At 43.2% G+C, this 12189-nt stretch overlaps 1 protein-coding gene across 2 annotated transcripts in view; it reads right to left on the bottom strand.

Annotated features, from left to right (window-relative positions):
• The window catches only part of TRMO (tRNA methyltransferase O), a 116429-nt gene extending 104240 nt beyond the window's left edge, over positions 1-12189 (bottom strand). Inside the window, exons 1-2 of one of the 2 annotated variants that reach the window (XM_053568041.1) lie at positions 10889-12189; positions 10117-10761 (exon numbers count right to left, since the gene is read on the bottom strand). In XM_053568041.1, coding sequence (XP_053424016.1) covers positions 10117-10192 — 76 coding nt within the window. In that variant the 5' untranslated portion in view covers positions 10193-10761; positions 10889-12189. Of the gene's footprint in view, positions 1-10116 lie in introns of both variants that reach the window. The other variant, XM_053568031.1, reaches the window with a different exon arrangement.

The following is a 12189-nucleotide window of genomic DNA, read 5'->3' as shown; positions in this document are numbered from 1 at the left end:
TCGCTCGAGCCCAGGAGTTCGAGGTTGCTGTGAGCTGTGATGTCACGGTACTCTACCCAGGGTGACAGCTTGAGGCTCTGTCTCAAAAAAAAAAAAACAGCCAGGCATGATGGCTCACACCTATTACCCTAGCACTCTGGGAGGCTGAGGTGGGTGGACTGCTTCAGCTCAGGAGTTCAAGACCAGCCTGAACAAGAGTAAGACCTCCTCTCTACTAAAAATAAAAAAATCAGCCAGGCATCATGTCAGGTGCCTACAGTCCCAGCTGCTTGGGAGGCTAAGGCAGGAGGATCACTTGAACCCAGGAGTTTGAGGTTCCTATGAGCTAGGTTGACACCACGGCACTCTAGCCTAGGCAACAGAGTGAGACGCTGGCTCAAAAAAAACAGAAGGCTTTTCTAGTACTCATGAATACATATAAATATTCCCATTACATATACAGAGTAATATCCTTTCAGGTACACTAGAACAGGGGTGGGGAACCTGTGGACTTCTAGATTCCTTAAGTGCAGTCTTTTGACTGAATCTGAACTTTACTAAACAAATCCTTTTATTTTTATTAATACATTTTTGTTCATCTTTTATGTTTTCATTTCTGAACATATTTAAATGAACATATTTAAAATACGAAATAATAAAATAAGTTTCAATGAAATAATCCTCCCAGATTGACCAGCACAATCAGAAGTTTATAAGCCATAAGGGCTAAATTGACACCTGCTACATTCATGATTTATTTATGTAATTTTTATTTTTAACTCAATCAGCTTCAAACATTATACACTCATGATTTAGTTCTAATTTCCCCTACCTGACTGGCACCACTACCAGATCAGGCTGACTGGCGAAGAGTTTAAGGGGGTTGAGTATGCCCCTCTGTGATTTGCTTCTGACAATGGTGCACTGTGTTTCTGTTTGAAGTACAATTTGAAAACAGGTGCACAGCTCAACAATATTTTTTAATTGTCTGCCTAACAGTCCATTAAGTCAAGGAAGACCAAGAGAAGAAAATAGATTTTTTTTTTTTTTTTTTTTTTTTTTTTTAGAGACAGAGCTTCACTTTATTGCCCTTGGTAGAGTGCTGTGGCATCACAGCTCACAGCAACCTCCAACTCCTGGGCTTAGACGATTCTCTTGCCTTAGCCTCCCGAGTAGCTGGGACTACAGTGGAAAACAGATTTTTTTAAATGAGGATTGAGAGTTGCAGTATTATCTTGTTTCTGCTAAAGATAAGATGATTTGTTGCTCTATGATACTGCAATATCAACATTAAAGAAATTCAAACCTCTGGGATACTGCAAAGGCAGTCCAAAGAGGGAAATTTATAGCACTGCAAGCCTTCCTCAAGAAAATGGAAAGAGAGGAAGTTAATAACTTAATGGGACATCTCAAGCAACTGGAGAAGGAAGAACACTCCAACCCCAAACCCAGCAGAAGAAAATAACCAAAATCAGAGCAGAGCTAAATGAAATTGAAAACAGAAGAATTATACAACAGATCAATAAATCCAAAAGTTGGCTTTTTGAAAAGATCAATAAAATAGATAAAACTTTGGCCAACCTAACCAGGAAAAAAAGAGTAAAATCTCTAATTTCATCAATCAGAAATGGTAATGATGAAATAAAAACAGACCCCTCAGAAATTCAAAAAATCCTTAACGAATACTACAAAAAACTCTACTCTCAGAAATACGAAAATCTGAAAGAAATAGACCAATACCTGGAAGTATGCCACCTACCAAGACTTAGCCAGAACAAAGTGGAAATGTTGAACAGGCCTATATCAAGTTCTGAAATAGCATCAACTATACAAAATCTCCCTAAAAAGAAAAGCCCAGGACCAGATGGCTTTACGTCAGAATTCTACCAAACCTTTAAAGAAGAACTAGTACCTATACTACTAAACCTCTTCCAAAATATAGAAAAAGAAGGAATATTACCCAACACATTCTATGAAGCAAACATCACCTTGATCCCCAAACCAGGGAAAGACCCAACAAGAAAAGAAAATTATAGACCGGGCAGCACCTGTGGCTCAGTCGGTAGGACACCGGCCCCATATACTGAGGGTGGCGGGTTCAAACCCGGCCCCAGCCAAACTGCAACCAAAAAATAGCCGGGCATTGTGGCGGGTGCCTGTCGTCCCAGCTGCTCGGAAGGCTGAGCCAAGAGAATCGCTTAAGCTCAGGAGTTGGAGGTTGCTGTAAACTGTGTGAGGCCACGGCACTCTACCGAGGACCATAAAAAGTGAGACTCTGTCTCTACAAAAAAAAAAAAAAATTATAGACCAATATCACTAATGAATATTGATGCTAAAATACTCAATAAGATCCTAACAAACAGAATCCAACAAACATCAACAAAATTATACACCATGACCAAGTGGGATTTATCCCAGGGTCTCAAGGCTGGTTCAATATACGTAAATCTATAAATGTAATTCAACACATAAACAAACTAAAAAATAAGGACCATATGATTCTTTCAATTGATGCAGAAAAAGCTTTTGATAATATCCAGCATACCTTCATGATCAGAACACTTAAGAAAATTGGTATAGAAGGGACATTTCTTAAACTAATAGAGGCCATCTACAGCAAACCCACAGCCAATATCGTATTGAATGGAGTTAAATGGAAATCATTTCCACTTAGATCATGAACCAGGCAAGGTTGCCCATTGTCTCCATTGCTCTTTAACACTGTAATGGAAGTTTTAGCCATGCCATTAGGGAAGAAAAGGCGATCAAGGGTATCCACATAGGGTCAGAAGAGATCAAACTTTCACTCTTCGCAGATGATATGATCGTATATCTGGAAAACACTAGGGATTCTACTACAAAACTTTTACAAGTGATCAAGGAATACAGCAATGTCTCAGGCTATAAAATCAACACCCGTAAATCTGTAGCCTTTATATATACCAACAATAACCAAGCCGAAAAAACAGTCAAGGACTCTATTCCTTTCACAGTAGTGCCAAAGAAGATGAAATATTTGGGAGTATACCTAACAAAGGATGTGAAAGATCTATACAAAGAGAACTATGAAACCTTAAGAAAAGAAATAGCTGGGCGGCGCCTGTGGCTCAGTCGGTAAGGTGCCGGCCCCATATACCGAGGGTGGGGGGTTCAAACCCAGCCCCGGCCAAACTTCAACCAAAAAATAGCCGGGCGTTGTGGCGGGCGCCTGTAGTCCCAGCTGCTCGGGAGGCTGAGCCAAGAGAATCGCTTAAGCCCAGGAGTTGGAGGTTGCTGTGAGCTGTGTGAGGCCACGGCACTCTACCGAGGGCCACAAAGTGAGACTGTATCTCTACAAAAAAAAAAAAGAAAAAAGAAAGAAAAGAAATAGCTGAAGATGTTAACAGATGGAAAAACATACCATGCTCATGGCTGGGAAGAATCAACATTGTTAAAATGTCCATACTACCCAAAGCAATATACAATTTTAATGCAATTCCTATTAAAGCTCCATTGTCATATTTTAAAGATCTTGAAAAAATAATACTTTGTTTTATATGGAATCAGAAAAAACCTCGAATAGCCAAAACATTACTCAGCAATAAAAACAAAGGAGGAGGAATCACACTACCAGACCTCAGACTGTACTATAAATCGATAGTGATCAAAAACAGCATGGTACTGGCACAAAACCAGAGAAGTAGATGTCTGGAACAGAATAGAGAATCAAAAGATGAATCCAGCTACTTACAGTTATTTGATCTTTGACAAGCCAATTAAAAACACTCAGTGGGGGGCGGCACCTGTGGCTCAGTGAGTAGGGCACCGGCCCCATATACCGAGGGTGGCGGGTTCAAACCCGGCCCCGGCCAAATTGCAACCAAAAAATAGCCGGGCGCTGTGGCCGGCGCCTGGGGTCCCAGCTACTCGGGAGGCTGAGGCAAGAGAATCGCTTAAGCCCAGGAGTTGGAGGTTGCTGTGAGCTGTGTGAGGCCCCGGCACTCTACTGAGGGCCATAAAGTGAGACTCTGTCTCTACAAAAAAATAAATAAATAAATAAATAAAAACATTCAGTGGGGAAAAGATTCCCTATTTAACAAATGGTGCTGGGTGAACTGGCTGGCAACCTGTAGAAGATTGAAACTGGACCCACACCTTTCACCATTAACTAAGATAGACTCTCACTGGATAAAAGATTTAAACTTAAGACATGAAACTAAAAAAATACTTGAAGAAAGTGCAGGGAAAACTCTTGGAGGAATAGGCCTGGGTGAATATTTTAGGAGGAGGACTCTCCAGGCAATTGAAGCAGTGTCAAAAATACACTACTGGGACCTGATCAAACTAAAAAGCTTCTGCACAGCCAAGAACATAGTAAGTAAAGCAAGCAGACAGCCCTCAGAATGGGAGAAAATATTTGCAGGTTATACCTCCGATAAAGGTCTAATAACCAGAATCCACAGAGAACTCAAACGTATTAGCAAGAAAAGAACATGTGATCCCATCTCAGGGTGGGCAAGGGACTTGAAGAGAAACTTCTCTAAAAAAGACAGACACACAATCTACAAACACATGAAAAAAAGCTCATCATCCTTAATCATCAGAGAAATGCAATCAAAACTACTTTGAGATACCACCTAACCCCAGTAAGAGTAGCCCACATAACAAAATCCCAAAACCAGAGATGTTGGCATGGATGTGGAGAAAAGGGCACACTTCTACGCTGCTGATGGGAATGCACACTAATACATTCCTTCTGGAAGGATGTTTGGAGAATACTTAGAGACCTAAAAATAGACCTGCCATTCGATCCTATAATTCCTTTACTAGGTTTATACCCAGAAGACCAAAAATCACAATATAACAAAGACATCTGTACCAGCATGTTTATTGCAGCCCAATTCATAATTGCTAAGTCATGGAAGAAGCCCAAGTGTCCATTGACCCACGAATGGACTAACAAATTGTGGTACATGTATACCATGGAATATTATGCAGCCTTAAAGAAAGATGGAGACTTTACCTCTTTCATGTCTACGTGGATGGAGCTGGAACATATTCTTCTTAGCAAAGTATCTCAGGAATGGAAGAAAAAGTATCCTATGTACTCAGCTCTGCTATGAAGCTAAATTATAGCTTTCACATGAAGGCTATAACCCAACTATAGCACAAGACTATGGGGAAAAGGCCAAGGAAGGGGAAGGGAGGCGGGAGGTTTTGGTGGAGGGAGGGTAATGGGTGGGGCCACATGTACGGTGCATCTTAGAATGGGTACAGGCGAAACTTACTAAATGCAGAATACAAATGCCTACATACAGTAACTAAGAAAATGCCATGAAGGCTACGTTGAACAGTTTGATGAGAATATTTCTGATTGTATATGAAACCCGCACATTGTACCCCTTGATTGCACTAATGTACACAGCTATGATTTAACAATAAAAAAAAAGAATTAGAAGCTACTCGGGAGGCTGAGGCAAGAGAATCGCTTAAGCCCAGGAGTTGGAGGTTGCTGTGAGCTGTGTGAGGCCACAGCACTCTACCGAGGGCCATAAAGTGAGACTCTGTCTCTACAAAAAAAAAAAAAAAAAAAAAAAGAATTAGATTTAAAAAAAAAAAAAAGAAATTCAGCTGTGATTGGCTGGAGTATAAAATATAAGGCAGACAATAAAAGAGGAGACAGTACCCAGGCAAGGTGGCTCATGCCTATAATCCTAGCACTCTGGGAGGCCGAGGCAGGCTCGAGACCAGCCTGAGCAAAGCAAAACCCCATCTCTACTAAAAACAGAAGAATGTGCTATGTGTGATGGCACACACCTGCAATTTCAGCTACTCAGGATGGCAGGAGAACCACTTATGCAGAGGAGTCTAAGGTTGCAGTGAGCTATGATGACACTACTGCATTCTAGCCTGGGCAACAGTGAGACTTAGAGTAGCTAGGACTCTAGGTGAACACCACCATGGCTAATTTTATCTATTTTTAGTAGAGAGGGGGTTTCACTCTTGTTCAGACTGGTCTGAAACTCCTGAGCTTAAGCAATCCTCCCACCTTAGCCTCCCAGAGTACTAGGATTACAGGTGTGAGCCACAGTGCCGGTAGACTGCTTGAGCTCATGAATTCAAGACTGCCCTGAGCCAGAGCAAGACCTCATCTCCAAAAAAAATAGCTGGCGTTGTGGCTGGTGCCTGTAGTCCCAGCTACTTGGGAAGCTGAGGCAAGAGAATCACTTGAGCCCAAGAGTTTGACGTTGCTGTGAGCTGTGATACTACAGCACTCTACCGAGGGCAACAAAGTGCACAAAAAAACAAAACAATAAAAACGATTATTAGTTTAAGGTCCATCCATATTATTTATGTTTTTGATGGCTCTAAATTTTTTCCACAAATTTTTATAGGCATTTTTTTCTAATCCATGCATCTGTGCTATTTAACATCTTAAAAATGAAGAAACTGGGGTGACGCCTGTGGCTCAAGGAGTACGGCGCCGGTCCCATATGCCAGAGGTGGGGGGTTCAAACCCAGCCCCGGCCAAAAAACCAAAAAAAAAAAAAAAAAAAAATGAAGAAACTGGGCGGCGCCTGTGGCTCAAGGAGTAGGGCACTGGCTCCATATGCCAGAGGTGGCAGGTTCAAACCCGACCCTGGCCAAAAACTGCAAAAAATAAAAAAAAATAAAAATGAAGAAACTGAGACCAAACAATCTGATGTCCTCAAAATGTCAAGAAGAAAAACGGCCCAAAGGACTCTTAGTCACAGGATCTCTGTTGTCCTGTTTTCACTTGTTCAAGAAACATTTTCCAAGTGTCTACAATCGCCAGACATTGTGCTAAGTCTGGAGAAAAGATACAAAACAAGAACTCTTACCACAGTGGAATTAACCACTAGAGAGAATCTCACATTATGCTTCACTATCAAGGGACATGTCACAGCAGTGATGTAACCAGACTTCTGCCTTTGTCACTTTGATTTGGGGCCTACAAATTTATACTGATATACCACTTCACTGAATCAGTTTACACCTGTTTCTCACAGGTTACACATATAATACGATAAATGCATGGCTACCAAGGAGATTTATTCCAATCCTCTTTGTGCATCTCTCCATAAGAACAAAGTAATGCTGGGTTAGCAATGAATTGAAAGCATACTCTCGGAGCTACTTTGTAGTACTATGCCGCTCTTAAACATCTGGGACCACTGTCAAAATATCAAACGTCCATATTCTAAAATATCTGAACTCTTCTGGAACCTATTTATATATTCTCTGTATGTACTTTCTTGGGATAATAAATGCTATGAAATATAAATGCTCAGGGCGGCGCCTGTGGCTCAGTCGGTAAGGCGCCGGCCCCATATACCAAGGGTGGTGGGTTCAAACCGGGCCCCAGCCAAACTGCAACCAAAAAATTGTGGCGGGCGCCACATTGTGGCGGGCGCCTGTAGTCCCAGCTGCTCGGGAGGCTGAGGCAAGAGAATTGCTTAAGCCCAGGAGTTGGAGGTTGCTGTGAGCTGTGTGAAGCCACAGCACTCTACCGAGGGCCATAAAGTGAGACTCTGTCTCTACAAAAAAAAAAAAAAAAGAAATATAAATGCTCAATAATTTCCTTCCTCTTGCCTCATATCTCAAAAATACAGTAAGCACCTACCAATTGGTAAGCAATGTCCTCGGTACTTGGGGTACAAAGACCCTCATGGGTTTCCTCTGTATTGACAAAGATGGGCAAGTAAATCAACAATTCCAGCAAAGTGCCCAAGATGCAAGGATAGAGATAAGCACAGGTAGATTATACTGGCACCAGAACTACACAAAAGCAGAAGTAGTCCTTCAAAAAGCCGTTTTTACTCTTTTCCTCTTCTGATCCTAGTCCTAACCTTACCATACTCCTTTGAAGAACTACTTTTCCCACTTTTGCATGGTTCTGGAGCCAGTATTAATTTGATGGTCAAAACCAGCTTCCCTCTCTTAAATCAGTTTTCTCATCTATAAATCAAGAACACTGCCTACCTTGGAAAGCTGGAAGAGTACTAGTAAAATACATAAAGCACCATGATAAAAGATGACCAGGAGGAGAGGGTTTTAAAAGCCCTTGCTCAAGCTTTTTCTTCATTTTAACATTACAACTGTATTAACTGTGTAATAAAACACCAGAAAGTTATTAATGCAGAGTTTTTTTGTACAAGGCTTACTGTAAAAAAAGTTCAGATCTTGGCTCAGTGCCTGTGGCTCAAGAAGCTAAGGTGCCAGCCACATACACCTGAGCTGGTGGGTTCAAATCCAGCCCAGTCCCGCCAAACAACAATGACGGCTGCGACCAAAAAACAGCCAGGCGTTGTGGCGGGTGCCTGTAGTCCCAGTTACTTGGGAGGTGGAGGCAGGAGAATGGCTTGAGCCCAAGAGTTGGGCTATGATGTGAGTTATGATGCTACAGCACTCTACCCAGGGCAACAGCTTGAGGCTCTGTCTCCAAAAAAAAATAAAAAATAAAAAAAAAGTTTTTTTAAAGTTCAGGTCTTTTTCATCCAATTACTTTTGCTATACTTCTCTCTCCAATGCGAGTCCCTCCCTTGTCAAAACACAGTAGACCAAACCTTTACACTCCTGGAGATTCTTGCACTATGCTACTCTTTAAATGTTGTCATGTTCCCCACTGTTAACAGACTTCGTGTCTCCAGAATCTGAATCTAAGCAAAGGTTCCCACTTTCCTGTTCCATCCACACTTCAGACTTAAAGCTCCCCAAACCCATGCTTTGTAGACCTCTGAGCCCTGGATTTTGCTCTTTTCCTCCCTGTCAAAATATTAGACCTGCAAGCTGGCAGTGCACAACATATTTTTTACACAAGCACAACCTTTGACCACTTTAAGGCAATTTAACAAAGTCCAACATTCATAACAGTACATAAAAATTTCAGTTTCAAGAACGATGAAAACTGGCAAAAACCCTAAATGCCCAACAATAGAGAACTGTGAGCACACTTCTTTTGTGTGTGTGTGTGTGTTTTTTTGGCCGGGGCTGGGTTTGAACCCGTCACCTCCGGCATATGGGGAAAGCGCCTTAGTCCTTTGAGCCACAGATACCGCCAAATGAGCACACTTCTAAAACAAAATAGCAGGACGGCGCCTGTGGCTCAAGGAGTAGGGCGTCGGCCCCATATGCCAGAGGTGGCAGGTTCAAACCCAGCCGCGGCCAAAAAAAAAAAAAAAAAAAGTTAAAAAAAAATAAAACAAAATAGCATGCAACTTCGTAAAATTAATTGCCATAGGAGGATTTTCATAAAATTTAAATTAAAAGTATAGGCCGGTGCCTGTGGCTCAGTGAGTAGGGCGCCGGCCTCATATACCGAGGGTGGCAGGTTCAAACCCAGCCCCGGCCAAACTGCAACAAAAAATAGCCGGGTGTTGTGGCGGGCGCCTGTAATCCCAGCTACTTGGGAGGCTGAGGCAAGAGAATCACCTAAGCCCAAGAGTTGGAGGTTGCTGTGAGCTATGTGATGCCACGACACTCTACCGAGGGTGGCAAAGTGAAACTCTGTCTCAAAAAAAAGTATAAAACAGTGGGGTTGAGTTGAAGATAACCTAGTGTGTAAAATGAACCAACTATGGAAGGTAGACACCAAAATATTAACAGTGATTTTCTCTGGGTGAAAATCTTCCATTTGCTTCTTCTAGCTCCTAAAACCAATATATTCTGCTCTCTACAAAGAGGTGCAAATAAACAGAAACAAGTTCATGTCAATCTTTCCAGGCCCAGTTTAAAACGACAAACTCCTTCAAACTTTCCCCATTCTCCCCGCTCATTTCTCACAGAGGAGGATCCCTCCCTCGTGGTATTTATTAATTCCTAGCTGTCACGACGCCAGGCGTACACGTCCCATCTCCTCTACAGCTGGGAGAACACCATGCAGCACGTGACTGTTCTAGCTACCCAGCCAAAACTAGGCCAGTACCTGCCTTGCACCAAGACCAGTGCGCGCGAGATGACGTCACTCTGCTCGGCTCCGACCGTCACGTGATCATCAGAGCACGTGACCCATGCCTTCGCGGTAGGTAAAAGGGTGACGCAGGTCAGCTCCGCGTTTCACAACCCTCTCGGCAATAGAGTCGGCTGTCTGGACTAAACCTCTCCTGAATGCCGCATAGCTAATTTCTTGGACGTTACCTGTCTCCAGAGCCGGCTTCACGCAGCCGCACGGGGTCGCTGTGGCCCTAGGCTTCGGCTCCTCCAAACCGCGCATCGTTCGTGGTCGCTGAGGGAACCGACCCACCGCGTCAAGACTTCCGCTTCCGCTTTCTATGCCTGACGCCTGCGCACTAGCCGCGCCTGCTGGGTGTCTCGGGTCCCGTAGGGTGTCCGCTAGAGACGTCGGCGCTGGCAGACTGGAGGTGTCTGGTGGAGCGCTGAACTTGTCTGGGCCCGGTGTTCGTCCGGGATCCAGATCTTGGTTATCACGCCCTCTCTAGTCAGCCAGGCCTCCGAGTTTCTGCGCTTCCGACCACGCGTCCCTCAGCCAGGAATTACGAGCAAAGCTGTCTCTCTCCACATGTTATTAATAATAAGCAGTATACTGGGCGGCGCCTATGGCTCAATGGATAGGGCGCCGGCACCATATACCGAGGGTGGTGGGTTCGAACCCGGCCCCGGCCAAACTGCAAGAAAAAATAGCTGGGCGTTGTGGTGGGCGCCTGTGGTCCCAGCTACTCGGGAGGCTGAGGCAAGAGAATCGCCTAAGCTCAGGAGTTGGAGGTTGCTGTGAGCTGTGACACTACGGCACTCTACCGAGGGCGACAAAACGAGAGTCTGTCTCTGAAAAATAATAATTTGCAATGTACGTGTTTAACCAAAAAAACCTGATTTTTAAATAAACAAGGTGTATATATGTAATTGCAACAGAGGGGAAGAATCTGACGTTAAGAAATGTTAAGAATTCTACCTTGTCTGGGTGCAGGGGTCCACGCCTGTAATCCTAATGTTTTGGGTAGTCGAGGCCGGAGGATGGCTTGAGGCGAGGAGTTGGAGACCAGCCCAGGCAATAGGGGGACCGCGTCTGTACAAAAAGCATGAAATTAAACTGGGCTCGGCCACCTGTAGTCCCAACTACTTGGGAGGCAGTGGCAGGAGGATCGCTTGTGTCCATGGGTTGGCGGTTGCAGTGAGCTATATGCAGTCACCACTACACTCTAGTCCAGGCAAGTGAGCAAGACCCTGTCTTAAAAAAAAAAAAAAGAAGAAGAAGAAGAAAAGAAAAACAGAACTCTCCTTGGATGGAGGGAATGCAGAGATGATTCTTTTTACTCTGTATACTGCATTTTTTCCATAATAAAAACGATATTTTGATTGAAACTCAAAGTACACCTTATTTCAGATGTGATAGACATTATAAAGTAGACCACACCACGCTAGGCTGAAGGAATGAGGACTGTTTCTTGTGCTCCATACCTTACCGGCACTCAGAAGAAATTATGTGCGTCGACGTGCCATGTACTTTGCGGGCATTATTGTTTCTGGGGGACCCTGAAAAGTTGAGGGCCAACAGAGATCATTTTCTTCTTATGCAATGACCAATTGGACCCGCTGATAACCTATTCTTTGCGCATTTACTTGTATGTATGCCATCTCTCACATATAACAGGTTTGCCTTTTTCTCTGCTTTTTAACCTGTTGCTTCAGAAAAAGAGTATATTACCTGCAATATAACATATTAAAAGCATACAAGCCCCCAGATTAAGAAGGCTGACAACCACGAAAAGCTGTTTCTGTCACTTGCCATCGATTGCTGGAAGATAACCAACATCAGGAGTCAACGGTTTAAAAAGAAGATTGTGATTTTAAAATAACTGCCAGTGTCTACTGGCAGGCCTTTTCCACATAACAAGTTGAAAAGGTCTGCCATTATTCTGGTTTTGGAAGGAACAGTTAAGCTGGACAAACAAGTTTGAGAGCCCTTGAACCACACGCGTGTATACCGATGTATGTTGTAAAACGGGGCGGAAGTAACTGCACTTGCCACTAGATGGTGGTATTGCTGAAAATTGAGAGTCTCGCTTAATTTGGGGAAAGACTGGTGTTGAAAGATAGATATTTGCCCTCCCGGAGGGCGGATAGATGTTTGATAATCACACAGGAAATACAAATTACCAAGTGTGACAAGTACTGAAATGCAAAGATGACTTGAAGACACTAATGAAGAATTGGTACCTCTTTCAGTGGTAAAATTTCTCTTTACTGAAAACA

Source organism: Nycticebus coucang, chromosome 2 (genome assembly GCF_027406575.1).
Source record: "Nycticebus coucang isolate mNycCou1 chromosome 2, mNycCou1.pri, whole genome shotgun sequence".
Lineage (NCBI taxonomy): Eukaryota > Metazoa > Chordata > Mammalia > Primates > Lorisidae > Nycticebus > Nycticebus coucang.
The sequence above is the reverse complement of the archived record's forward strand: the minus strand, read 5'-3'. Positions and strand labels throughout refer to the sequence as shown.